This window comes from Drosophila simulans, chromosome 3L, assembly GCF_016746395.2.
Source record: "Drosophila simulans strain w501 chromosome 3L, Prin_Dsim_3.1, whole genome shotgun sequence".
Taxonomy (NCBI): domain Eukaryota; kingdom Metazoa; phylum Arthropoda; class Insecta; order Diptera; family Drosophilidae; genus Drosophila; species Drosophila simulans.
This window is the reverse complement of record NC_052522.2, coordinates 20515595-20543303: the sequence shown is the minus strand read 5'-3', so window position 1 is coordinate 20543303 and position 27709 is coordinate 20515595. Positions and strand designations below refer to the sequence as shown.

General features: G+C 41.7%; 1 protein-coding gene across 2 annotated transcripts in view; it reads left to right on the top strand.

The window, feature by feature from the left end:
* The first annotated feature begins 8303 nt into the window (after positions 1 to 8303).
* Positions 8304 to 27709, top strand: part of LOC6738923 — a 42167-nt gene continuing 22761 nt past the window's right edge. Inside the window, exons 1-2 of one of the 2 annotated variants that reach the window (XM_016169156.2) lie at positions 8304 to 8484; positions 11905 to 12093. In XM_016169156.2, the coding sequence (XP_016032754.1) occupies positions 12090 to 12093 (4 nt within the window). In that variant the 5' untranslated portion in view covers positions 8304 to 8484; positions 11905 to 12089. Of the gene's footprint in view, positions 8532 to 11904; positions 12094 to 27709 lie in introns of both variants that reach the window. The other variant, XM_016169157.2, reaches the window with a different exon arrangement.

Here is a 27709-nt window from a genome sequence, read left to right as displayed (position 1 = left end):
GAGGAAAGCATTTTACTAGGAACCCCCGGAATAAAGTTTATGGCCAGAAACTTGGCGTTGGTCCGACTAAATCTTTGCCGCTGAACTTGCCACACATCCCCTTGTTGTTGCAACTCGGGTTGCTTAAATGCAAAAATACCAAAACAGAGGGACAAGATGGAAATATGAGGAAAAGCACACAGCAAACATTTTCATTTACACACATGGATGCAATTAAAGCGAGAATGGGTTTGGCATTATTCGACCGCCATTCATTCCCCTTCCCCTCCGAAGAGCTCCTCTCAACGTGTCGTTAGTTCTTTTGTGCATTTGAAATTTAATTAACACGCACACACAAAAAAACACCCATACACATGCAGGGGGAAGAACGAAGAGAAAGATAGGAAACAACAAGTGACAGCAAAAAATGGCAGCAACAAAAACTAATAAAAACTCATTTCAAACAGTTTTTGATGAGCCAGGGGGCAACAAAGGGGGACAGCATGCTCCAGAGGAGTTCCAGGATCGGACAGGACACTCCCTACTCCTCATACTACGACCCACGGCTAATTCAGCGCCTGTTGCCATTGTCCCTCGATAAAATGGCGGAAATGGAAGAAGAAAATGGCGAGCCAAGCAGCTTCCGCTTTTGTCTCCCTCTCTCCCTTTTTGCCGGCCATAATGAATGTCAACTTTGCTGTCAGCTATGTACCATCGAGCAGCTAAGAAAACTGGCACTAAGTTGCTCTTAGCTTTAAACTTGAAAACGAACCACTTACCTTTTTACGACCAAGTTTTATTACCAATTAAGGCCCTAAATAAGGCATTAAAACATTTTTTTAACCAGTTCAGGTGAATCCTGTGATTCAATCAACTAGTACATAATAATTATAAAAAAATACAAAAGATGATACTAAAAGATGATTCTGTAGAGCAGCTGCTTTCAACATAAAATGACAAACAGTTTTATATAAAAGTGAGGCTTTAATTACGAAAATATTTGATTTATTAATAATTTTCATTAATCTCTCTTCAATTAAAATTTAAGAAAAAAAAGGTATTTGTTTTTATATACTGAGCATTTGTTTTTACAAAAATAGTTACATTCATTGAAAAGAAAAAAGAAAGTTAGTAAGCTTATGTATTGGATAATCGTGAAACGAGTAAAAAGCACGCCGCTTATAATAATATTTTTTATATATAGGAGTGCAGTAAGGAGAGCCGAGAATTATGAGGTAATATTTAATCCTAAAATGATCTTGAATAATGCTGTCTTAATAATATCTTCATTTACCTAATGATAATGGAGTTATATATTGTTACTTTAAGCTTCATAAACGAATATATCCTCATACAAATGTTCACTATACCAAAAAATCAATGAAACCCCACACCTTTGATCTTCCGACCACAAACCGCAACCACCTGTGCATGTCCATAATTGATGGCCCAAATTTCATCAGCGAAACCCCTACAAATCCCTTCAAATCCCAGCTATGGTTGCAAGTCGTGCCCAAATGAAGTGTGAAATTTAAGCATTTAAGTCGTTCCACTATGGTTAGTTCCTATACATATTTGGGTTTGAACAGGAGGATGGGAGCGATGGTCAGCATGCGACAACAGGAGGAAAATAAAGTCGGGTCCAGCACGCGATGCCCATCCACACTCTCTATTCCGCAACACACAAACTGCAGCTGTTAAAAATTAAATCGCTTTTCATTATTTATACGCTGTGATTTTCAGCAAGCTGAAGTCAGAATGAAAAAGGGAGCGATTGCCGGCTGCTGGTCAAAGTTGCCATGGTCATGCACATCCGCAGGACGCAGTCGAAAAATCCTGAATCCTGAATCCCGAATCGTGAAACGAGCTCGGGGATGTGCAGGATGTGGAGTCATGTCTGCTCACAGAGCCAAATATTTGCTGCGCTGAACGGTTTCCATTCGACTTTTATGAACATTTTGACGATTTCGATTTTCAAAAGTCAATATTTACACAACGTCATCGTCTCTCCTCCGCTTTTCCCCCGATTAACCCCATACATGTTCCGATTTTCTGTAGTTTATTGGATGTGCAGTTAACCAAAATAAATCGTATATCGGATTTTGCATTGAACCCCAGTCGCTCGTCCTGAAAATACTACAGAGTGGACCGTGCACTGTAAACCGCTTAGAGAAAATTACTCATACGCCGAGTGGTCCGCTGAAAATTGAGATTTACCAATATACATTTTCGTTTGTTTATTTTTTCCTATTTTTTAGGACACTCCCCTCTTATGCGCCCTTATTGGCAGTCACTCGGTAAACAGTTGACCCACATCCTGGTGGATTCCTCCCCAGACCTCCACTGCATCACAGACCTCCACTGCATCATCTTCAGCATAATATGCTGCTCCCTGGCCCAGTTTCTGGAGCTTCTTGTTCGCCTCCAGCTTGTCATTTTCAATTTGGCTAATCGACACACTCGCCCCACATTGTTGCCGTGGTTTTGGACAGTGTTTTCCCCGGACCCTGCCCCCTGCAATTGCTCCAAATAGTCACGTGGCTTGGCAGCCTCTCTGTGCGCCAGCCAAATTCCGCACTGACCCACATAAAAAGGCAGAGCCAAAAAAAAGGCGGGGCAGAAGAGTTGTTGTGGCCCCAGGAAAGTGCTAAACAGGTAACATCCCGGGAAGATCGCACAGAATCATATATAGGAACTTGCAATAAATATAATAAAAAGTTCTTTAAGAAAAGTTATTCATTTACTGCAAATAGCTATCTATTATGAAAATTGGCTTGCACTCAATAGATTCTTATTTTGTATAACTCTATTTAAATGAATCGATATTAATTGCATTTAAATTTGCAAAATTAAATTAGGTTCCCATTGGATTGTCCAATGGAATGTCCTAAAATACTAACCAATTTCCACACATTCCGGTCAAACTAACCAACCCGTTTGCTCAACCACAGAGCATGGAAATGCCAACCAGGGAGCGCTTATATAAAATACCGCAACTCGGCCGCCACAAGAATTAATTGAAAAGTGAAAGCCGAACGCCGAGAGTCCAATTCAGATGGTTTGAGTTCTGTTGAGGCAGGCCGCCAAATTGAAAAGCGCTTTTCACTGGGGCGAGCAACGGAGCTACAGTTTCACTTTTTCCCTGACGCCGCCTTTCAATCCTGCTCGTCAGGATAAAGGACTGCGCTGAAATGAACAGCCAGACAAAAGGAGGAGCAGCTGCACAGGCATCTGCATAATTCATCCGGCAAACTAAAGGAGAGGTGTACGTATGTATGTATGTATGTAGAGTGCACGGGTACAGGGAAAACGTAATTATATCTGTGGGAGCAGATCCCTGGCAGTTGCTCCTGCAGCTATACGCATTCAATTATGAACCACTTGCTGCTGAAATCTAGCGCAAGGCTGAGTCCTGATTTGGACCCTCCCCCATTTCAGACTTCGCCCCTAATTCAACAAGCCAATTTGTAGCCAATTGCGAGTGCAACATCAACGGCAATGGCGAAACGCTGGTTCAAAAAAAAAATCAAACTTTCAACAACTCGACAACTCTGTAAGTGACTGGCCAACAGCAGCCGGCAACAACACCGAAAATTGCTTCACATTGCCATTGAATTATTCGTCGGTGGCGACTGAAATTGCATGCACGAACTTACGTGTACCAGAAAAAATGTATCTGCTAGTTGGAATATAAAATATTTGAACGATTAGATAATTTTAGAAACGAACATCGAAACCAGTCCCTTGGTTTTACTTTGAATAAACATATTTCGATTCCAAGAATTAGTAAAACAACTCTACTAAGTAAAACCCTTATTAACTGAAAACGAGTCCTTAAGTATAAAATGTATTTAATTTATTTGGACACTAAAAATTGTTTAAACTTATAACAGTTTCTATAATTGTTGAGAGAAAAGAGCGTTGTACTAATCGCATAAAATGTTTGGCAAGAAGTTTCTCCGAATGTATAGGCTTGAAGTATTTGTTGCAGTGTAGGTCATGGGTGATGGAAATACAGCTGCACCAGCAAAGAGCACTTCAAAAGCTTTTGTTAGGCTCCATGCGTGTGAGTGGGTGGCTATTGGGTGGCTGTGAGGGTGAGGGTCGTGCATATTTCAAAACTAACAATTGCTACTGTTGTTGTTACTTTTGCAAACTACCGCCTTTGTTGGTCCGCTACTAGAAGGCTAAAAACTATTTTTTCCGTCGATGGTCCACTGAAATTGATTACCGATAACGCCGAAAAGGATAATGGACTTTTGTTGCCGCTGCAGCTGGCGGAAAAACAGAAAGGGTGAAAAAAATGGTCGAAGCGAAAAACTGAAACCCAACTAAATGTGTGAAAAGCAAAAAGGAAAATTCGGCAGAAAGCGCCTGCAAAGGGCAAACGGATTGGTGAATCGGTATCCAGTTTGCTGGTCCTGCGACCAAACCAGACAGCCAGGATATCCAGCTAACGATGGGCATATGCCGGCCACTGGCAAGAAAAGGCGATTATGGTCAGAATTGGGGAAGGAATGGGTGGGAGGGCAGTGTGGGGAAGAGTGTGGAAAAGGAAAGCCACTACCACATGCCTGTTAATCTCCATAGATATTGCAGTGGAAGATGAAACGCCGGGCGAAGGCTTCCACTCCCCCTTTTCCTGACCAAACACAATTCACTTGAAAAACATTTGCGGAACAAAGCGAATAATTTGCTCGTGTTATTTGTGCATAAATTAAACGTAGGTAAGACTGTGGCCCGGCCATTCCATGCATAGCTCATAATTATCCTGCGGGAAAGAGGAGTTGAGTCCACACATTTGGGTGGTCAGTGACCAGAGTGAACAAGATTTTCCCGTGCATTATCTGCACAACCAAACAGGGTAACAAAAAACCGCTGAGAACAAAGAAAAGCCCGGGAAATGAAGGGAGCTAACGCTAAAGCGGACTTTTGGCAATTTATAACATTTTCCTCATTTGCTCATTGCTCATTTTGCCACACACTCTATAGCTGTGTGTGTGTCTTTCTCTGTGCGTGTGGCAACTTCCGGTGCCATGAAAACGGCGCCAGCTAGCGAAAAAAATGTAATAAAACATGTTTAAAAAACGAGCAAACACAAGTGAAGTGGCATTAAGCAGGAGGACAAAACCGAATGCTCGCAGAGGGGATACCATCCCATTGCTGAATTTAAACTAATACACTAGTAAAAACCGGTAAAAATGCTTATACACATGATAATAATCGAATTAACAATGCGTGGTATACGATTTAATTATTTATAAATAGTCTAATTAATTAGGAAATGGACCTTTAAGTGTAGCGTTAAACATAAAGCAAAAAAGTAAAATTACTGTGTTCATTTAGAGTTCTATACTACCCTTTCATAAAACTAACACATCCAAATACGAAGCTTGTTAACTATATAAGCTAAGCTAAAAGTGAAATAACCATGCAAATAAAATTGCATTTTTATATCGCAAAAATGTTTAGGTAAAACTTTTCTGCGACAGTTTATAAGTGAGAAAATAGCTTTGTTCGCGTGGAAAAGACATTAAAACAAAATTGCAGAAAAATGTCCTAAATAGATTAAAAATGTTTTCCGAGTGCATTTAGAGAGGAGGGTAAGGAGCAACAAAAACACAGCGTGTTTAACGAGCCATTTGCCGCTTTGGCGCTGAACTTGCTAATTGAATTAGAGCCGCTCGCTTCCTCGTTCAGTGGCTCGTTCTTCCATGGTTCACAGGCTGACTATGCCGATGAGGACGAGGATGAAGATGAGGATGAGGATGTGCATGTGAATGTCGATGGGAACGGTATGATGGAGATGGAGATGAGGATGCGCCGGCGGCAGGATGTGAGCTCTAGCAACAACAAAGACTTGGGCATTTCCGAGGGGCAGGGGGAAAATCGGGAGCAAAGCGTATTTGGTTGCTAAACGCTTTGGCATGCCGCATGCCTCAGGGGCTCACCACCACTCACCCGACCACCCAACCACCATTCCGCCCATCGACTGGAATCCTTACACTACGCCCGCAGGATTCAATTAAGTGTAAGTGCGCCGGGCACACTCACACAAACACACACACACAACCCCGCCATAAAGAGCAAGTTCGCCAGGACCAAAAGTCTTGCAACAGTATCGCCCTAATGAGCAGCAAACGCTCGTCACCCGCCAAAAAATCGGGGAAAAAAACTTGCTAACTGCCGGATAGATAGTTCAATGCACGAAAGTCCGCCTCTCGGCCATTATCGGTTATGATTAGCGTGGCACTCGCTGCTGATGTCGTAAAAGTTCGAACATTGCCAGTCTCTTCTGGCTACTGGATTGGCCCCCGAAATGAGGACGATATGACCGGCAACTGAGTGGCAGGCAGGCAGACCGACCTCCCCTGAAAAGAGGACGAATTTTTAAGCCACAGATGGCTCACTGAATGAAATTCCATCCTCGATTTCGAGTCATAGTCTTTGAAACCCTTAAGTAAGCCCCAATTGATGTAGGCCTTGCGAAGCAACTGTCCGGAAAATGGGCTCTCTTGTTATGGCCACACTCTTCAATGCAATATTTTTTAATGACATTTAAAATAGAAGATATGTTTATATGTACAATATTTTGTAAATATATATTAGAACCTTTAAAAATATTATATTTTCTATATAACTATATAAGAAAATAAATTTTGCTTTAATCAAATGTAATAACTTCACAACAGCCATTAAAAATAGTGAGGTTTAGTGTAGGGATTAAGTAATATAATCAAATAATTACAGTAATGTAAAATAATGTAATAAACTGCTTTGGTTAAATTCGTTCAAAGAAGTATGTTGTTACAAGAAAACCAGTGTTAGCATACCAACACATTCTTAGAGTATTCAATCTTCCTCGACTCCCAACTTTGGGAAAGGCAACCAATATCCTTAGCCAAATGACACGCATCACATCGAAAGTAGCAACAATCTTCCCACGCAAGGACGAAAAGGACAGGCCGCCCACTGGTTTCGCATAATAACTCTGTGCCATCGTTCATTGATAAAAATCCTAATCGGACCCCATATTCTTAGCCTGCTTGTCTCAAACATTTCTTTACTTTTAGCCTTAGAGAATTCCCTACATCGACCGCAACGCCCACACAAATTGCCACGCCCCTAAAAGGGAGAGTGCCTAACTTCTTGTTATTTACGACCCACATTCAACTTCATGGCTGCGAAGGGGGGAGAGGGGGAAATGTAATCGATTGCGACAGGAAAAAAGTTAGCAATGAAATGAAATTATCCGCAGTGGGTAAACTTTTAATTAGTTATTGCTAATGATTATTCGATGCAGTAATTGCAACTGCGTAGGATACGTGGTATAAATAAAGTTTGACCTCTTTCGATTTCGATGGGAAATTTATCAAACGCATTTTCGCCCGAAGGCCAAAAGGCGAAAGTGGAAAATTGGAAATTGAAAATTGTTCGCAGGCCAAGGACGGGGCTATTTCATTAATAAATTCCGAAGGACCAACAAGGGATAAAGGGGCGAAAGTGCGGCGAAGGGTGGTTGACATTTGGCTTGGCTCTTTGACTTTTTCTGCTTGGCCCAAGAACTAAATAAATGAAGGGCGAAGGCAACAACGAAAAATGACTGGAAACCAATCAGCGTGAAAATTGCTTACCCTAAAAAAACACACACATACTAACAATAGAAAACGTGTTCGAGTTATTCTTTGGGGCGTTTGTGGCCTTCAAATTGAGTTGTAGAAAGTAATTTGTTCGACACGTGGACAACTAATAATTCGGGGTTCTCCTTTTGGGAAATAAAAATAATAATAATAAATATATGGAGCTACTGGCCAAAAACTACAAAAAGAAGAGAATTCTTTCACTACCAAGGATAATGCATATCCTATTTTATATACATTTTTATCGATATGTCAATTGAGTTTTACGCGACAATGTAAACAGAACTAGAGCTCTGCAAATAATGGATGATTTGGATCAAGTTCAAGTTAACACCTAAAATAGATATCCACCATCAATCACGCTATTAATGGCTTCTCACCTCGCTGGGGCCCACGTGGCGTATGCGTAACTTTATTTATAGATGCCAGCACGAAAATGGGAAAATACCCCAACACTCAAACAATGTAAACAAAGCTGCCAAGAGAGTGAAGAACAGGACGCAACAGTGTGATGCGAACAGTGACGTAAAAAGGGGGAAATCGGCAGGGAAAACTGAAAGCAGGTAACGCGCCTGCGCCGCCAACTGCCATACTGTTACCAGTATTTCGCAGCCAGTTTTCAGCAGCGAAGTCGCTGAAGTGCTGCTGCTTCCACTTCGGTCGTGGCAACGCTTTTGGCAGAAGCACGGTTTCAGTTCAGTTTTGGCAGCGAGCGCAGTTCGACGTTGAAAATTGCGGGCTGCCTGTTCAGCGGACCGATGATGCCACGCGACCGAGAGAAATCCAGAGAAAGTGTTCAGTAAAAAATAAATGTATCCATAAGTTAAAATAAATATTTCCCGCGAAAAGTTGGCCAATAAATCTCGTGAGTTGCAAGGGTGCAAATTGTGCTTTTAATCGGTGGAATATCCAGTGAGTTGTGTTCTAGTGTGGTGACCAGCATTTGCTGCGATGCTTGAAAATCAATGAAAGTGAAAGTGAACACAGCACGCACACACATACACACACAAACACAAGCCGAGCTGCTGCTAGCACGCACACACAAATGCTGACCGAGGAGCGAGAGCGAAAGAGAGCGAGAGTTGTATTTTTGACGTCATTAATTTGCAAGTGTGTGTGCTCGCCGAGGTGTCAAATTTAGCAAATTAGCCTGACAAATTGCCAGCAATTAAAGCCATAGTTTGGAACAACTCAAAGGCACTAGCGCGCACACACACACGCGCGTACTGAAAGGCGAAATAGCAAACACAAAAGTGTTGCATAACCTGCAGGCGCCACTTTGAAAGGCTCGCACCAACACACACGTCGCTGCAGCGGTGTCCTTGAACGTTTGCATAAGCTGCGCTATCTGCTTGTGGTTATGTCGTTGTCAGTCGTCAGTCGGCAGCCCACGTTATCCTTTGGCATTGGCACATATTACGCGGTCCATGTGTGTGTTTCATAGCGAGAGTGTGCGGGTGTGTGCGAGTGTGTTTATCTTCTGCCCGCAAGCATAAACAAAAATTCATGGCACGCTAGCTTTGTGCAGAAAGGATACCCCTATGCTGATGTGAGAGCGGGCAAACACACATTTCTAGGTCGGGTCGCATTTTTAGGGTTAAAGGTTGCCAGGGCAGGTCGGATGCCATTTATTTTACCGTACGAACGTACACAGGGGAAAAGCCATTGGTATGAGCCCATTTCAACTTGCACTGAGTTCCTAACCAATTAAGAAATATATAAATTTAAAAGTAATCGATATTTCAGAATTATACTGTTAAGTATTAACAAATTTCAACTGAAGTATGAAAAACTTTATGATTCCCACCATAAAACCGTTTTCATTCAAATGAGTACAATTAAAAAGTGTACTTAATTTAAATCTTCTTGTAAATATGATACTGTACATTTTCGCATTTTCCAAACTAAAGAAGCCCTGCATTTTCTCTGTGTACCGGTGATTCGTTCGTGAGTGAGCTTGTGTACTTTTTGCGTAATTGGGTTGGAGCGAATTGGACAAGTCCTTGAACTAGTGCGCCACATAAACGAGCGTTGCAAGGACTTGCGTCACATGTTCTTAAAGCTGCTGGACCTTTAAAGTAGATTTTAGGTTTTTCTTGGCTTATTTACCCCCTATTGCCGGATTTCTCAGATAGCGCACATTAGGCAGCTGAGACAGCCCAATCGTTATCGTTTGCTTGGCGTTATTTACGAGCTCGTTTGGGGACTTGAGACTTCGAACCCTTTGGCCGGCACAGGCCATTAACCAAATTGCCCCAAAATGCTCGAATGTTTTAAATTATTTAACTGCCACAACCCGTAGATGAGAACAAATGCTCTGAGGGGGTTGGGGCTGCCCGAAAAGAGCAAGGCCAGTTGAAAACTTTTCGGAGGCCGCAAAAGATGGCAAACAAACGGAAAGACCTTGGCAAATACAAAATGCCAAAAAAGAAATACAGTAAATAACCAGTGCAAAGGCCACAGCCATGCCAATGGCACGTCCCCTCAAGCGGCTCATAAATCTTGCTTAGCAACGCTCAAGTGCTCCAAAATTTTGGGAATGAGTAGGACCCCCTGAAAATCAGTTAGGGATAAGGGGCACATTATAATATTTGCGGTTCAGAAAAGGTTCGGCAGCTCGAAAAGGATTAAGGCAAATGCTTATATGCGGCATTTTAATTATTTTAAATTATACAAAACTGAAGCTGGACATTCGTTCAGTGAAACGTGAAACTAACTGAAAAAACCGCAACACGACCTTAATATAATTACGCCATCTGCCAATTTGGTTAAAAAATAAGGGGTTATCGAAGCGGTCGTTTTTATTTTAATTAAATGACATTGCAACTTATTAGGGTAACATAGAACAAAGGGCATATTAGTTCCACGAAGGTGATAACAAACTTTCATCTTATTTTATCGCTTAATGTAAAGTTATTAAAATTATATAGTATTTAATCATTTAATTAATATAATTAAATTAATTATTTAATTATAAAATAATCTCATTGCCTAGTAATGAACTTGGACTTCATATTTCCTATGAAATATTATTATTATTGTTTTATTTTTTTGTCTTTGCTAGAAAATATTAGTTAGTAAGAGCTACATAATTACTTGTGTTTTGTAGGGATTAAAAAATATTAAAAACAGAACCTGACAACAAAATGTTTCCTGTTTGTAAAACTATTTCCGAAGTTTGACAAAGAAACGAGGATAATTAAAAGTTGAGAGCCTCGTGTCATGCTAACTTGCACTTTAATTGGCAATTTGCCTTCAGAAGTTCTGTTAACTAACTAGTGGTGAACTATATTGTTACAACAGTGAATAAATAAGCTGCACTCATAAAAATTTAATCAACCGTTCGGTTTAATCTCTCTGTTGGCAGCAAAACGGCAATTACACGCTCAAGCGTTAATATTAATTTTGTGCGTTGCATAAATTCCGCAAGAAGCGAGCCAACAATTTATTAATTGCACGCAAATTCCATTCACAAAATTAAAAAGGACGGGGAAATCCTTTGGCTCAAAGGCAGATTAAGGGAATGCAAGAATTATGATGCAGAAAACTGGCGGATATCTGCTAAGTCAGGCGATAATTTAAATGTTCAAGGGAATATAAGTTTAGTGGAAGCGTTGTTGTGATTTCGAGCTTAAATAGTATGTGGTATTAATTAAAAGCATTTGTTGTTTGTTGATGCTAATTTTAATTATTATTTCCTGTCCATAAATCCACTTAAATACTTCAATCGATGTAACTTTGAGGCAACACGAATTATCATCGAAATTTAAATCAATTTCTGTCGATTCATCTGAGCTCAGTCAAAGTTTATCCATTCGACACAACTTCTGCCAATCAATAATGAATTATTGAAGCGGCAGCCATAGGGAAAAGTCGACTGAGAAATGCCCCACTGAGCTGGCTTGGAGAATTCGAAAATAATTTGCATAAATTATCGCAACAAAAGCCCAAATGCCGTCCAAATAAAATGGCGTTCTGGCAAATATTTTTGCAAGAATTTAAATAAATGGCCATAAATAAATTAAAATGAAAGCCTAAATTGCATTTCAGCTGCGTGCTTTCCTCCTCTTAAGGCCTCGCTCCATCCGATAAATAAACAAATTAAATATGCACATTTAAATGGCAATCAAAAGCAGCGACAAATTTGTAGGACTAGCGTGGGAATACAAAAACACATCGACATCTAAAACAGCAGCTGGCATTTATCTTAATGTGTGCGTGCTCGTCTGTTATAACGAATTCGTATTTTATTTTGTCTATTTTGTCTGTTTTGTGTGTAATTCAGCATTGGAATCGCGAATCGAAGCGCAAACTTCAAATTTAACTGTGAATTATATTGCTATTAAGTTCATCCACTCTACATTGGTGCTACCCAACAATGCGCACCTAGGCGTATACGTGATAAAATCTAACCAAAGCCATTACGTAAAGGCTACCAGTTCGACAGCCGGAATTGTTGCGTCTGACGATATGAGTAAGTAATTTGTACCATAGCATTTAAAATTTAAATATTTATGAGCAGAATTACAAAAAATGATTAAGATTGACTGTCAATATTTCAAGAGCTCAACATAAATCTACTAGTTTACATTTAAGACACCTTAATTGCAGCCCGTTGTTTACCAAAGTGTTCATCTACGTCAATTTGCCATCGATCACAATGAGAAGAGTGAACTATGGAACTTAGATATCTCATTATTGAGTCAATTTCCAGCTAAATCAGCATTTTGAGCGACTTAAGATAGCCATTTAATTATGCCCGAATGGGCTTGTACTACCATTCACATTGCGTACATTTCAAGCGTCAGGGGTTCGACCACACAGACTCAATTAGGAGGCAACAATTTTTGCTAAATTTACCAAAATACATTGTAATTCAATTTTCCTAAATGTTACACAATGCCCGACACTGCTCCTCGCATTCGGTGAAACAAAGTAAGACAGAGCGGATCCAGGCCAGGAACAGAAACAGAAACGCAGATGGAGTCAGAACAACTAAGCGCATTAAACTTGAATGCCTGACTGGCAGGGGAAGCGGGTGAAGAGGGAAAGGGGGGGAAGAAGACAGAGCGGAAACGGAAATGGGAGCGTCGGAAAGGAAACAAAACAGAAGCTGAGAAAGTGGCAAGTGCGGGCAAGACAGAGTCCTGCCCGGATTTACTTGTCGGAGTTGTGCCAGCTTTTGTCTGTCAGTCAAGCATCCAGCTCCTCCATCGATCCGACTGCCTGCCATTTCGCCTGCCGTTCGGTGGCCAATGTTTATTGCATATCAATTAAGAGCCTGCCCAGGAGCAGCAGTCTGCTCTGCCACTTGCGCGTTAGACACTTATTGCTACACAGAGAAAAAAATGTGGTTTCCTTTGACCATTATTATTGTGACTTAAAGACAGTAGTTTCATTTAATTCGAATTCGCCTTTAGTCAACCTTCGACTTCTAAAACTTTTACTTTTATATCTTACGAGTCTTAAACAGTTGATTGGCAACTAAGATGAAATTTACTCGAATTTTCTACTCTCCATCGCTTTAAACGACTAAAGAAACTAGCTAAGTAAGAACTAATTTCTTTAAATGCCTCAGAGAATTACCTACTGCTCTAAGTAAAAAGCAAAATCAAGTCCAATAAACAGTTTACAAGCCCTCAATTTGTACACAGAATTTCATTCCGTGATTGGTTGAATTTGGTTTTAAATAAATATTATTATCATACTTACCATTAAATAGTTTATTTAAAAGTCAAACAAATTCTGAAAAACATTAAAGGGGATTTTCAAAATTGTCCCTGTGCCGAACCTTTTCGCAAAAGTTTTCTAGGATTCAAGGATGCATACCACAGTGTGCGTGTGCGTGTGCGTGTGCGTGTGAGTGTGCGTTTGAGTTCTGTGCTGGGAATCCTTGCGCCTGCTGCCTGTCAAAATCAACTTGAGCGTGCCATAATTTCCACGCCGAATGAGTTCAAGTAGAGCTGCCACATCCTCCGGGCGGCTTTTCCAGCTGCTCCTCCTAGACCCCCAACATCCCAGCCTACCATCCCTGCTCAGTTTTCCCGAGGCTGCTGCTTCGCACGTGTGCGCAATTAAAAATGCAGCTTGCGGTTGTCGGGCAAACACCCCACCCGCTTCTGGCCAACCCGAAACCCCCATTTAGCCAGCTGCCAACTGCCAACTGACTGCTCCAGTGACACACAAAGCATAAAGAGACTTGAATATGTGGCGCACTCATTTGGCCGGCTTTTCAGTTCAATTTGTTGTTTGTCGTCTGTTGGCTGTAATTAAATTAATGCTTGCATCGGGACCACCGCGGCGTATACGTAGTTTCCATATTACTTTTTCGCCAGGACCGCTTAAAAAAGCCAAATAAAAAGTATTCGGCGAAAGCCAAAAGAAAGCGAAACAAAGCAACACTAAAAATGGAAGGAAAAGTGCAGAGAGAAGCATTCTGAAACCAAATCCCTGACCTGATTTCGTTTTTGCAGCATTGGCTTTTGCTTTCCGTTTAGTTACCTTCAGCGCCACTTCCCCTCGAACAGTCTGCTGTTTACTTTTTATGCCAACTTTCCATTTTTATTTCGCCCCGAAAAAACTGTCGCCCGTCTGTCTGCCAGCTGAAAAGCCAGAGCATCCAGCCTGTGAAAATGCCCCCACTCTCACAGTTTTCCCATCCGCTCCACTTGCAAATGGCATTAGGAGCATTTCATTGCTCGGCAGCGCAAGGGAAACGTGCCCAAGTCCAGGTCCTGCCTTCCTTCGTCCTGTAAAATGCCAAGCAAAATCTATTTTTAACAGTTTGCAGCATCTCGTGAAAATCGCTGCGACGTCATGTGCCAACGATTAGGGTCAGCGGCCGAACTACCCCAATGTGAAAGGGTATTAGCTTTTTATCTTTCGGTTCGAAAGGATTATGCAGCTAATTGCTACAAGAAATCCTCTGATCTGAGCATCTCAACTATCTTCTACGTTTGTAAAATATATTTTTTGGAAATAAAAAAGGCTTTTATTAGGGTTGGCACATTAGCGAATTAATGAATATTTTTATGCAGAAGGGGTATTAATTGAATGTCTTTATTAAGAGAAAACATACACAATCTAAGTGTAAAACAGCTATCGGTCTTAAAAAAAAAAAAAGGAATAGCCTTTGGCCCATTTATTGTTTTTCGCCCAGCTTTGTGCTTTGTGTGCTTTCCGCTTAGTCGAGTGCAAGATCAGCTAACTTCAATGGCCACAGTCAGGGGCTGCTCCAGCTGGGAGCCCTTCGGAGCAGGCCATAAACATAAACTTGCATTATGGCCAAGCAAATAAAACTGCAGCCAAATGACACGTACAACTGCCACAGATTCGAGGGAAAATGAGGGAAAGTGCGGAACGTGGCGAATTCTGTGCGATTTACTGCGACTTTGCTTTCGCTTTTTATTTTGTTTTATTCTCGCCCCGACTTTTTCAGGCCATCGATTTTGCTATTCTACGTTTTCCGTTGTTTTTCCGCCGGAGAAGAAATGCGGAAAAGTGTGTCAATGAAATTGTTGTTGCACCGCTGCTGTCTCTGCACTTTCAACAGTTTTCCTTAAAGTTCCGCAAGCTAATCATAATTTATGGCTTCCAAAATGGAAAACATTTCGATCCAAAATCAAAATGAAATCCCGCTGGAAACTGACATATCTGATATATGTATCATATACATAATTGAACAGCCTGATCAGGCGAGTGCAGGCTTTGTCTTAGCAACAATATTTGGTCAATTTCTCGAACTGATTGCATTGATTTGCCATTTGCCACGTTGCGTATACGCAACGAGCCATAAGGTCGCACATTACGTATGCCGAACGCACACATATGCAAATATTATGACTCACAGGACGGGCCAATAAAATGCAATAGCAAATTTATACAAATGTCTTCGAATTATTATTGTGGCATAAACGAGTTCTGGAAACGATTCCATGTCGTTCGTCTCATTGTCGTTTTCTAAGCGTGTGCCATGTCTGCCTACCAATTTCCACTTAATTGTTCTATCAAAGTCTGCATGATTTTCGTGTTGGGGTGCACTGGGAAAATTTGGAAATTATTTAGTTGTAAATTCCCCAAATTCAAGGGAAAAGGGCATCGAAGGAAAGCAAAGAGGGTGTAAGATATTTTCTATGAATAATACAAAATAATGAATAATTTTATAACTATTAAAGATAAACCGTAAAAACAATTGCGATGAAATTTTATCCTATAAAAGGGAAGGATTTTAAAACCGCAAGCAGCATTTTCCAGTGTATCCGTGTGTGTTTTTCTATTTGTTTGGACTGTTGGGTATGAATTATGGCTGGCATAAACAAATGCCGTCGTTGCCAGCTTCATCGGCTTCCTTTGTCCTTTGTCCTCTGTTTATGTGTTGTGTTTATTTTTATTCGCCGGAGGATTTGCCTCTAAAGACGTTGTGTTAATGGCGAGCGTATCCTTATTACATATATCCTGTCGGATTCCGCCAGCACGTTCCGCAGCAAGTTGGCTCTAATAAAGCTCCAGGACCTGCTCCATCCACAAATCCCCAGCACCAGCTGCCCCATTACGCACCACAAAGAGGCGAAAAACAACAAACTGGCAATGGGAGAAATTTTCTTTTAAACACAAAACAAACTCACACACACACACAGAGGGTCCTGCAAATAAACAAGTTTTTCGCCGGCAGAGATCTGCCAGAGTTTTTACGGCCACAAAACAATTTGCTTTTTATTTATGATTACACGAAACCCACCCAACAGAAACAGAAATATGTATTTATTCTGTTATAAAATAAGCTCTACTGAATTTACAATTGAATACCGGACATTTTTGCGAAATAAAATTCAATAAAAAAGCACAACAGCATTTAAATCGAAATCAGCAAGCGGAAATATGTGTTATGCAAAGTAATGCTCGAGGTTTGTAAAAGTCTGTGAGTTCAATGCATTTGCCTGCGTTTTCCAATTGTTTATTTGTGTGTGTTTATTTGTGTATCTGTGTGTTTATATTTTTCCTCGGCCAGAGTACCTTTGTGCAAACATCATTGCCTCAACATGATCCTCTTTCCTCCTGTTGAACCTGTTTCGAAGTCATAAAGTTGGTCACATTTAAATGAAAATTCAACTTTCGCACGCCTCGAGTGGCAGCAGATGCACTGCAGCCGGTTGGGGGGAAAAAGCGGAAATAAAGGACTAGGTGGGTGGCTAATGTGCTAATGAAGCAGCTGCACTGCCGGGAACTGGACTGGAACTGGATGCTGGGTAGGTCTACCGTGCTCATTTCCTTACCGTGCTGGCTATAATGCTTAACTTAGAGTTGGAACCTGGGGTATTCTTAATGTCTTAATTAGCCGGCTTTTTGTAAAATGTATGGTATGAGATCCCACACTATTCAATTCCCTTAGCATGTTTAATCGACCAATTTATTTAACCCCAAAAGCATTTGCTATAATTTCGATTCTATCGTGCTTAAACGCTGTAATAATGCTGCACCATTATCACCCAAGCCAGCAGAAGCACTTAACCACCTATAAGTCGCATCGGCTTGGGTGGCCCACTTCGATGAACCCCATCCATGGACGCCTACCCAAATAAGCGCCCTCGAGTGTGGCCTATGCAATATGCGCCGTAATAGCCTATCCAAAATCGATTTGGGGCAGCACTCGGATCGTCTAAAAGGCGCCTCTTGAAATGAAACTAAAGGCGCACCCCCTCGCAGCCGCCCCTGTGCCAGCCTGCCACGCCCACAATTTCATTTAATGCATGCTTAAAAGTGTGCAACGCTTATTTATGGCCACATTTTTGCATATGCGTGCGAATGAGAACATGTGTGTGTGTCTTTGCGAGCTTAAATCTGTGTCAACGGCAGCTGCAAACTACTGCACTAGTGCCATGTACTAGCGCAAGTACCAGAGGGCCACGCCCACAACTGCCGCCCACCTGCCTTTCCTTCTACCAGTTGCATATTTCGCCCCATTGTTGCTGCACTCAGTTCAGTTGTTGCGGTCCATGTTGTTGCATGTCGCGTTGACATTTTTGCGCGCCCGACATTTTCCTCTTTTTTTCCAGTAATTCATATCCACACCCACCACACCGTCATACGACTATATCAAATGCAGTCACCCGTCACGACAACAATAAAAAATACAAATTATGCGCAATTAAATTAAATACAACTTGCGTAGCTGCCACTAAGGATGGGTGAAATGAAACACGACTGCCAATGCATTATAATAATTTTTTCCATTTTCCGCAATTTTGCATTCGCATTACTGAAGCTACAGGAGCGGAAAAACGAATGATCTCGCAAGTATTTTCCATACCTATGAGCTTTAAACAACAATTCATACAAGTTCAAAAAGGGCAATCAGATGTCGTTGACTTTTAAAGTGCTTGTCATTTGAAGCAAATCGATAAATGACGTGAATATTTGTCATTTGTCAGTGTTCGTTAAGCCTAATTGAATAGTTTTCCTTTTGCTGGTTGGAAATATTTAATTTTGATTATATTTTATAAATGATATTTCCATATTTTAGAATAAACAATTTCTGTTTGATGCACACTTCTGATATCCATAATAACTAATTCACTTTAAAGTGGGATTAAAGTGGAGTTTGAATTGGTGGCATGCGAGCGAACTAACTTTATTTGGCCTTTGAAGAGCACTTCCAAAAGTTTCCATTCCATTTGTGGGAAATGTTAGCAGAGCCAGCCCAAATCGATGGCATAATTCGCAGTGCGGGAGTGCGGCTACAAAGAGCCGAACAAAACGTGAATGGAGCAAAATAGCAATCAGCATATGCAGAATGAATGGAACATAAATCCACCGCCTCCACATTCCTGCCCAGACGCTCGGTCGCTACCTTTTGAATTTATCCTGCTCCTGGCATGCCTCGGCACCTTCCCAATCTTGCGAGGAGAAAACAAAAGGACCTGAAAAGAACTCAAGGATACGCTCTCATCAGATCGCAGAAAAAAAGGAAGTAGTAAAGTGGCGAAGTACTTGAGCAGAAGCCTCACATCGAAATGCAGTGTATGAGCTTTTACAGCAGCAGTCGCAAAAGTAGCACCGCATGTCCAAAAATATTTTAATATTTTCATATATTTAATTTTTAATATTTTAAAAATGAATATTTAATAGATGTAATGAAAGACATAATTCATCGAAGCGATGGCTCGTGAAATTCAAAGACATTTTGTGCCTACTAACTTAGCCAAAGGTGTAGGAGGATGTGAAGATAGGATGCGAAGGATGCAGGACCACAAAGCAAACATATTTTCATTTTAAGCGCTTCGGCATAAGGGAAAACTCATTAGAACGCTGCAAAAATACCAAAGAAGCAAGAACCAAGAACCCAAGACGCCGACTAAAAGGCTGAAAGGCAGCAAGTCAAGAGCAAGGATATGAAATTGAAAATTTATAATATCCGCTCACTGGCGAGCGGAAGGGGGAAAGCTTCAATTGCTGTTGATGTTTTCATGCGGCAAGTTATCTATGGCTAGATGAAGTGCAGCCACTCGAAGCTTCGCCAGGGAAAAGGGAATGGGGAAATGAGGAATCTCTTATTTTATTAAAAACTTAACAAGCAAAAAAGTTGCCAAGTGCCAAGAGGCAAGGAGTCAGCCATTAGCCCGTTCGTTAAGTGTATGTGCGACTTGTCTCGTCGGCAGTTTCCGTTTCCCCCGCCATTGCAGTGCGGCATTAGCAGCACTCAAGGACACTTTTGCCAAGCGGAAGCAGACAAGCAAACTTACCAGGATGCGTCCCGTTCCCGCCACCTCTCGCACCCGAAGGAAATCCAGCATTAAGTTAATTTGCAACGTGCGCAGCTGAGGGCCCAGAAAAGTATGCTATAGTCATCTTGTCGTCCGATTCGCCCTTCTTTCTTTCCCATCGATGAGGTAATTCCGCGCTGATTTGCTGCAATTGGCAGTGCAGTCACGGTGCACCCGACGGCAGATGGCTCCTCCAGCGAGCTGTCCTTGATTAGGCCATCACACACATTGAGCATCCTGCGAGGCGCCTTCATTGTGACATTATGTTGCAAATTGCATTGCCACTTTGTCACCCAAAGGTCGTGCATAGACTCTCAGCTTTAGTTTCTCGAAGATACCCTAAACTACATAATCACAGAATAGAAGAAAACTTAAAGCTATTCTAAAGGATAAGATTAAGCTCACTGTTTCTACTGTCACAACTTTTCTCAAAACAAAAATGTAATTTCGTGTCATAATGCTGTATGCCGCTCTCTCGTTTTCTTTGCATTTCTTTTACCTTAACTAAGCCATTAATAATTCACAACACAAACCAAAATCCCTTTCTGAAAGACAAAGAAGCACATACCATTTGCAGATTGATGGCAATAAATAAGAGCTGCACTGCAAGGACCTCTTTTCTCTGCTCCAGATTCGTTTCGCTGACTTTCGGTAATGCTCGTTGACAGTAATGAGTGGCAGTTGCATTTGCCGTTGCACAATTATGACTTCCGCTGGTTATTATCCATTAGGTTGATTACAGCGATTACCGGGGGTCATCATGTTTCGCTGGCTGAGCCAATTGGGAAACGGCACTGGTGGCCAAATTGGGACAAGACTGTCCTGGTCAGGACTCGCTGGAATAGGAGCCACAACAACGGCGCTCGTGATGCGGAAGTGGCAACGCAAACGAACTAACCAAGAGCCACTTACTTACGGCCATAAGCCACAGGAGTGGGTGGAAGTGGGTGGAGTGGGACGTCCTCGGCAGCGGATCCTTACGCGCCTTTTGCTATTTACTCAGTGGGAAAAAAGGGGGTTAAAGGAACTCGTGGAGAAACAAATGGCAGCCCGCGGGGCAAAATGCAACTTCGCTGCTGCTCCCAAAACAGCAGCCAGCACCAACCCATACACACACACAGCCAGACTTGGAGGCTGCTCCATTTTGTTATGCACGCCGCTTCACACTTCCTGCTCGACAGGATGACTCCTCCGTGCCGCGTCCTGCGTCCTGCGCCCTGCTGCCACACCCCCGGGCACCTTATCAAGTGCCATTTTTCATGCAATGCTGACGCCAACGCCAACGCCGTCGTCGTCGCTTTGTCAAACCACGAAGTTATCCATGGAGCCCTGAGCATATTGTCTTGGCTTTGGCAGCGGATGGCGTGCTGGTGTGGGGGTGTTTGTGGAGTTTTCGGGGGCGCTGGAGTGGGCGTGCTAAAGTTCCCTCTTATCCTTTTTTATCACACATGCAGTGCTGGGATCCTGGACCGCACAAAAGCCAGTCGGAACAGCGGGCGGCTCCCAGCTGGATGGGGGATTCGGAATCCCCCGCTGCGTTGGCTTTGTCTTTGTCTTGGGCGCACGCAAAAGTGGTTTTGTCCCGTCCTTGCACAGTAAAAATTAAAATATTACTTCTACTTAGGCTGCAGAATTATACAAAAAATTCTGAATATTTAAACAAACTTAAAAAAAGGTAAGAAGATTAAATTTAGTCAAAGATATTTATTATTACTTTAATTTTTGATTTTTTAATTTTCTTAAATAGAAATTTAAACATCTGTACAACATGGTGTACCTATTATCCAATAGTTTTATTGACAATAAAGTTCTTTAATTTTGCCCTGTGCCTTTCAGTTTGCATCCTTTGAGCTCCCTGACAATTCCGTTTGCCAACGGGAGTTAGCAAAAATCGATGAAATAATCTCTGGCTAATTGGTTGAATGGGAAACTTTTGCTGGTGACTCTCGTGCCGTCGCTTCCTGGCCAGAAACCGAATGCCCAGTTGGGTCCGTTTCGAGCATTGTTCAGCCCGTTCAGCAGGCTGACCTCTTTAAACCTGTCGCAGCAGAGCAATAGCCATTCCGTTCGCTCCCCGGAGACCCATTGCATCCACTCGGATGTGCTTTGCATGCTCCAGTTACTCCAGTGGCTCCTCCAGCTCCAGCTCCAACTCCACTACTCCTGCTCCTGTTCCTCATGCAACTCCCTGGAACTTTTGCTGCAACTCGAACGAGTCCTATCAGCACCTGCTGGCCTGGCCCACTTGGCAGTTCAACTTGCAGCATTAAATATGTGGCCAGGACTCCCAACTCCTCGGTTTATGGAAAAATATTACACGGAGATTTAAGTTTTTGAGTTCCTGGTGCTTAGCCGCCATTTACCTGGCCACCAGGGGTTGAAGTGGGTTGCGAGTTGAGGGGGCGTGTCACGGGGCATGCCCCTCTTCAACCATTGTTGTTGCCGTTCCCGCTGTTGTTGTTTTGTTGTGGCTGACACAGATATTATTGTCTGAAATAAAATCGTGTGGTTGTGCCTTCCAGACGGGGACTTCCTCTGAATTATTTTTCCGCCATTTTCGCTTCTAATTTAAGTGAAATGTTGTTTTGCCATTGTGGTTTTGTTTGTTTATACATGTTTATGTGTGCTTTGCGGTCGGCGCATCTACATATATTCTCATATTGTAATGCTCTCTTTTTGGTTTTTTGCGCTTCGTTTCGGATGGCTTCCCATATTGTAATATGTGCTGCCCTCCTGTGCATTGTAATTATTTGAAGTGGTTTTATCTTACTCTCACGTTAAAGCGCCAAAAGGTATTTACATAAAATCGTACGAACGATTCTGAAGTATGTTCGCCAATTTTTAATTAAAATATGAAATTACCGATGGGCATACAAATTAAATCAGATACATAAGTAGTCAAACTGAACCATTATCGATCGTGGCTTAATTGTGGTTATCCCCTTGCAAAGAGTATATTAAATTCAGAAATATTAGACCAAGTACAAAATATATATTTGATAGAATCTATATAGCCATGTCCAGCTGTCCTTTTGTCCATCCGCCTGATTCTACACAAACTAGACCCTCAGTTTTAAAGCTATCTGCATAATTCATTTACCGGTAGATAGATAGAAAGATAGATAAATAATATTACTCAATTGAACAGAAGTATTTTTATAGAAACGTTTTTTAAAAGTATAATTACTGCAAGGATATATAAGATTCGGCTTGACGAAGCTAGCTTCCTTTCTTCGTTTCAAATTGAATTTCCATATCTGCGAAGCAATATTTTATTTTTCCCAGCTATATTGTGAAAATATATTTATTCTAGACGATATTTCAGGGTTTATTGGGCTTAGAACATTTGTGTTGAAATTCCTGATGGAAGATTCGCCAGATGCAGTTTACCTGAAATCCCAAGAGACATCCTGCGTGGGAAGTCTCACAGGTGACGTCAAAGAAAAACTCTTTGGGATTTATTTAGCTCACACGTCTCGTTTATTTGGCAGAACGAGTTCCGGAAATTGTTTGCTACTCCGGGGCAAATTGAATTTATTTGACACATTTCTGTCTTACGGATGGGAAGTTAGACAGTGACATTATATTTAATATCTAAAAAGAGTTTTTTTTACTTTTAATCTTTGAGCAAGTAGAATACATTTTGTTAGTTTTAAAATCGAATCTTATACATTTTATTTTGCCACACTATATTTTCTTAATTGTCTTCTGCTCTTTTAAACTAAATTGTATTTTTTTGGCAACGATTTCTAAGCAAGAATTTAGATTTATATGCCATTTAATAAGAAATATTTTATGTGTTCACAGACAGTACTTTTTGCTCAGATGTTTTAGCTGATACGAATCGATTTATTGCTTGTCACTTAAGCAATTGTGAATGTGACTTCACTTGTATAATGGCATCTTGATCTTAAAACTAATTTTAAACTTTCCATTCGACACTTCACTTCCATTCAAGTTGCACACACCATTAATCTAAAGAGAGTGAAATTTAGTGATAGTTTCAATATCAAAGGCACGACCATTTTATTGTTGAGAAACTGCACTTTTCTGCCAAAAAAATTTCCATTCAGTTGCTCCAAAGAAATTCATGGTTTGGCATTTCCGCAATTTTGAATGCCATTTTATGGCCATAACTCAAGCGGCAGAAACTGCAGTTTTGGCTGTGCTGTTGACCACAAACTGCCAGAGAGCGTCAAGCTGAGTTATGGTCAACGATCGCATCTGGAAAGCCCCAGGAAAGCGCCGGAAACCCCCACTCCCCCTCTTTAAATCACAATGATTGCATGCGTGCGAGCGTGCGTGAGTGAGTGTGATTTCCTGATTGATGGCTCTACTTGGCGCTAACTAAACGGATTTGAGCCACCCTTCCTCCTGCCTCCTGCCTCCTTTCGCATACGTCCTGTAATTCCCATTACCCATTTTACCACTTGGCCCAAAGAAGACGCCGCACTGCCATTGGTAAATTGCTTTAGCCATTCTGCTCATGCTTTTCCGGATGCCTCTTTTTACTCGTCCATTTCAGTGCTTAAATTTAATTTCCCCTGCGTTTCTTGGGGCCAGGGCTTTTGAATTTCGGTATTTGCATTTTCCGGTGCGAGACGAGGCCCAGTTTCCTTTTCTGGCTCAGTTAATGAGCTGAGTGAGTACTTACACAAAATTAAGTGTTGTCCCACTTCAGTCTTCGGCCGACTTGACGGGGGAAACTCACACACACACGGCATAAAGGAAATGAAAATGGAAAAGCTGCGCACAACACAAACAAGAAGTCGCAGCGACAACTTGAAGAAGGAAAACTTGCTCCCGTCCCGAATCTCATTCTCGTTCTCATTCTCATTCTTTTTCTCAATCTCAAGCTCCAACTTGAAGTCTTTTTTCCTGCCCTCCTCCTCGGTTGTCTCTTTGTGCAAATCATCATAAAGTTGGAGATAAGTTTTCTCTTTCTATTAAAAAAAAGGAAAACATAGGAAATAATGCGAGCTGCTCCTCTGAAGGATACCCTCTACTTCATGCAGCAATATACGTAAATACTTTAGTTCAATTTCTTGTAACTTTATATTTAATTTGTTGAAATTTGATAGATTACCAAAATGTTAATCGGAAATTACGAACATTGAAAATACAATCAAAAACATTTAATCACGTTTATCAATAGAAAAGTTTTTAAGCACATTAAAGAGGTCTGTATATTTTTATAAATCGATCAATGATTAATATATATATTTTTGGATGTGAGACAAGCATGGCTTTTTTTATGACGAACGAGGACATCTTAGTTAATATATGACACAAGCTTCCCCCACAACATAAAACCCCAATATACCTTCGGTACTAAAAAAGTCACAGGGTATGCAAGGAAAATGCGGGGAAAATGGGCAGTGGTTGGTCACAGGAGAGGAGCACGGGAGTGGGGGATGGGGTCGCAACGCGACAGGAAACAGGCTTCAGCGACAGGCGACATCGCCAACAACAAATGAGAATGTTTGTTGTCCAGCATGCGTGTGTGGGTGGGTGTTGCTTGGGTGGGCAAATGGTAAATGGTAGGTGGGTGGGTGGCGAGGAGGCGCCTTTCTGAGTAGGGCACAAACAACTTTTCGTTGTTTGCCTGACAGTTGGGCCCGTGTTCTCTACTTATTTCTACCTCCGCCTCCCCCAGTGGCACCATCCCCCGAATTTCCCGGTGTCGGAACAAGCTGATGCCCGAAAAATTTACAACATTTTAGGGCAGTTTACAACGGTGGCTGGCAGGCGGCTCACCGACACACAGACTAATTCAATAAATGCACGTGGCCAGGATGCAGGACACGTAGCCCGAAAAAGTTGACATAAATCTGCATAAAATATTCGCATATGCAAAAACTTCCATCACCATCGGCAAAGGAGAAGCTTAACTGGCATGTTTGCCAACTCGTGAAAGGGGGGAGGGGATGGTGGCTTAGGTGGCTTAGGTGGCTAACCAAGGATCTCTGGCTCCAGGACCTGTGCTATCATTGCAACTGCTGCTGCGGCAGGTCCTTTGCCGAGCATTATGCATGACAGCCATTGAGAAATCTGTAAAAATTATGCAAATACATTTCACCAATCACTTAACTGCGGAATGCGGGGGACGCAGAAAGAAGCGATGAGTTGAAGGATCCTGGATGACGAAGTGGCAACCTGTGCGTGGGTCTGCTCTCTAAGGACATGTAGTGAACATTTCACCAGGGCGAAAAATGCGTGTACTCACCTGAGGATGCAGACATCGCCAAAATAGACGAAAAGCATCGTGACCCTGATTATGTTGTTGAACTGTAACGTCGCTCACTCGTTAGCCTGAGTAATGTTGGCACTCCCTTTGGCCATTAGTTGTGTATTGGAAAATACGGTGTCTATTCAAGGGAGTTGGTTAGAATCTTCTTTCATATATCTTCCTCTCAGAAACTTGAAAGAAACGGCGTCAATGAATAGAAGTAAATAGAGATTTCTTTAAAACCAAAAACGCTGGGGATGCAGTTTATTCACAAGGGGTAAGTTAATGAGTTTTATTGACTTTTACAGTATACAGAAAGGAAGATTTTACAGATATCCTTTTGACTTAGCTATGTAGCTAACGGTGCTTGTTTTCCTCTATAATAAAAAAGGGATTATAGTTAGAGTTAAATATTAATTAAAACTAAAAATACTTCTATTCCAGTTGAATTTCCTTCGAAAATACCTTTTCCTTTCCCATCTGATAACATCCTAATTAGAGGTAGAAAAGCATATTTCCCTCCCTGCGCCACAAAACGGTTCTTCCTCAAATTACGGCAAATATCCACCTCATCTCTGCTCATTTTCCTGGTTTTCCTCGGTTTCCCAGCACTCGGCAGGAATGACAGTCACCAGGCCAAGCGGGTAAACAAATTCAAGGCGAAATTGATGACATGGCATGCCAAGCAAACAGCACACACACATACTCACCCACTGAAATGTCCTCACACACATACAGCTAGCTACACATACACACACACGTCAGCTGGTTGACATTGCCGTCCTTATCGCCGGGAAAGTCAACGTCGTTGAAGGAAAAGCAGCTCCCCATTTCCCAGCGCTGACAATTTTTACAGAATTTGGATTAAGTGGACTTTGCTGTCGACATGCTAGCGCAGTTTTGACGAGCAGGCGGCTGCCAGTTTTCCGGGGGAAAGTTCTTCGGAGTTTTCCCACTGCTTTGCATGCCGACGTGTTTGCCAGCTGGAAAGGTGGTAAGGCCGAGAAGAGGTGGGTGTGGAAACTCGGTCGATAGGAACAAGTTGACATTTCCTTGGTGGCTGCAAATATTTGCTTACGTGTCAATAACCCGTCCAGTGATTTATTTCATATTTGGCCTGGGTGCTGGTCGTCCTGCGGAATAGTTTCCACGCTGCGGCTGTCATTGACATTTGATATTCATTGTCAGTTGTGTGTGTAGTTTTCCAAAGGGTTTTCCTTTATGCACGCTTTTTTATGCACGCCGCCATACATTTTTCATGGCATACTTATGAGGGCAAAGGCCCATCGGCAGACGCTTTTGTCCTTAAAGCCACATAAATTGTCCTCGATGAAGGCGGGGGAACAAGGTTTCGGGGATACGGAAAGGTACTTTGCAGCTGCTCTGGGTGAAAAATGCTCAATCAAGCGTTAGGGACCTTATCGCATACACAGAGAAAATGACCCTAATTTAACAGTTATTGTTTATAAGGCATAACTCAAAATATTTAAGGTCCTTGAAAACACATTACTTTGCCATGCTTTGGTAAAGATATTCAGTAAAATGTTTTCATATTTTTTTTTAAACTTTTAAAATGAATTCCTTCTTACAAATCCCAAGGTTCTTTTCTCTCCGTCTGAGCTTAAGGATATATATGTGGGCATCATCATAACCTCTGCTGTCTGCAGCTTTCGCTGGGATAAAAAACATTCCTTGCCTGATTTGATTTAAACGTTTTACTTCCACAGACAGTGGAAATGAAAAGGGGCAAGCCGGTAACGAGGGGAAATGTGGGAAGGCGGGGGCCGGAGTGGAAACTCCGCGAATTGGGAGAGCCTGGTTCGACATGGTTTATTCATGCAGCAGTCGCATTATGCAAATAGCTCTCGACTAGCACTTGAAATTTGATTTTTTTATTCTTCTCTCAATTTCTACTTCGATTTCTCTTTGCCATTTGTTGCAAAATTCAGAACGCAAGCCACTTTGCGCCGACAAAAAAAAACGTCTCTGTGGGTGGGCCATTCATCTGCCTTTTGGCCAAAAGTGGCTAACGCTCAGCGGCTTCTTTTCGGCATTGATTTTCGGCACTTAAATCGAATTACAGAAAACCCGAGCCCCTTAAG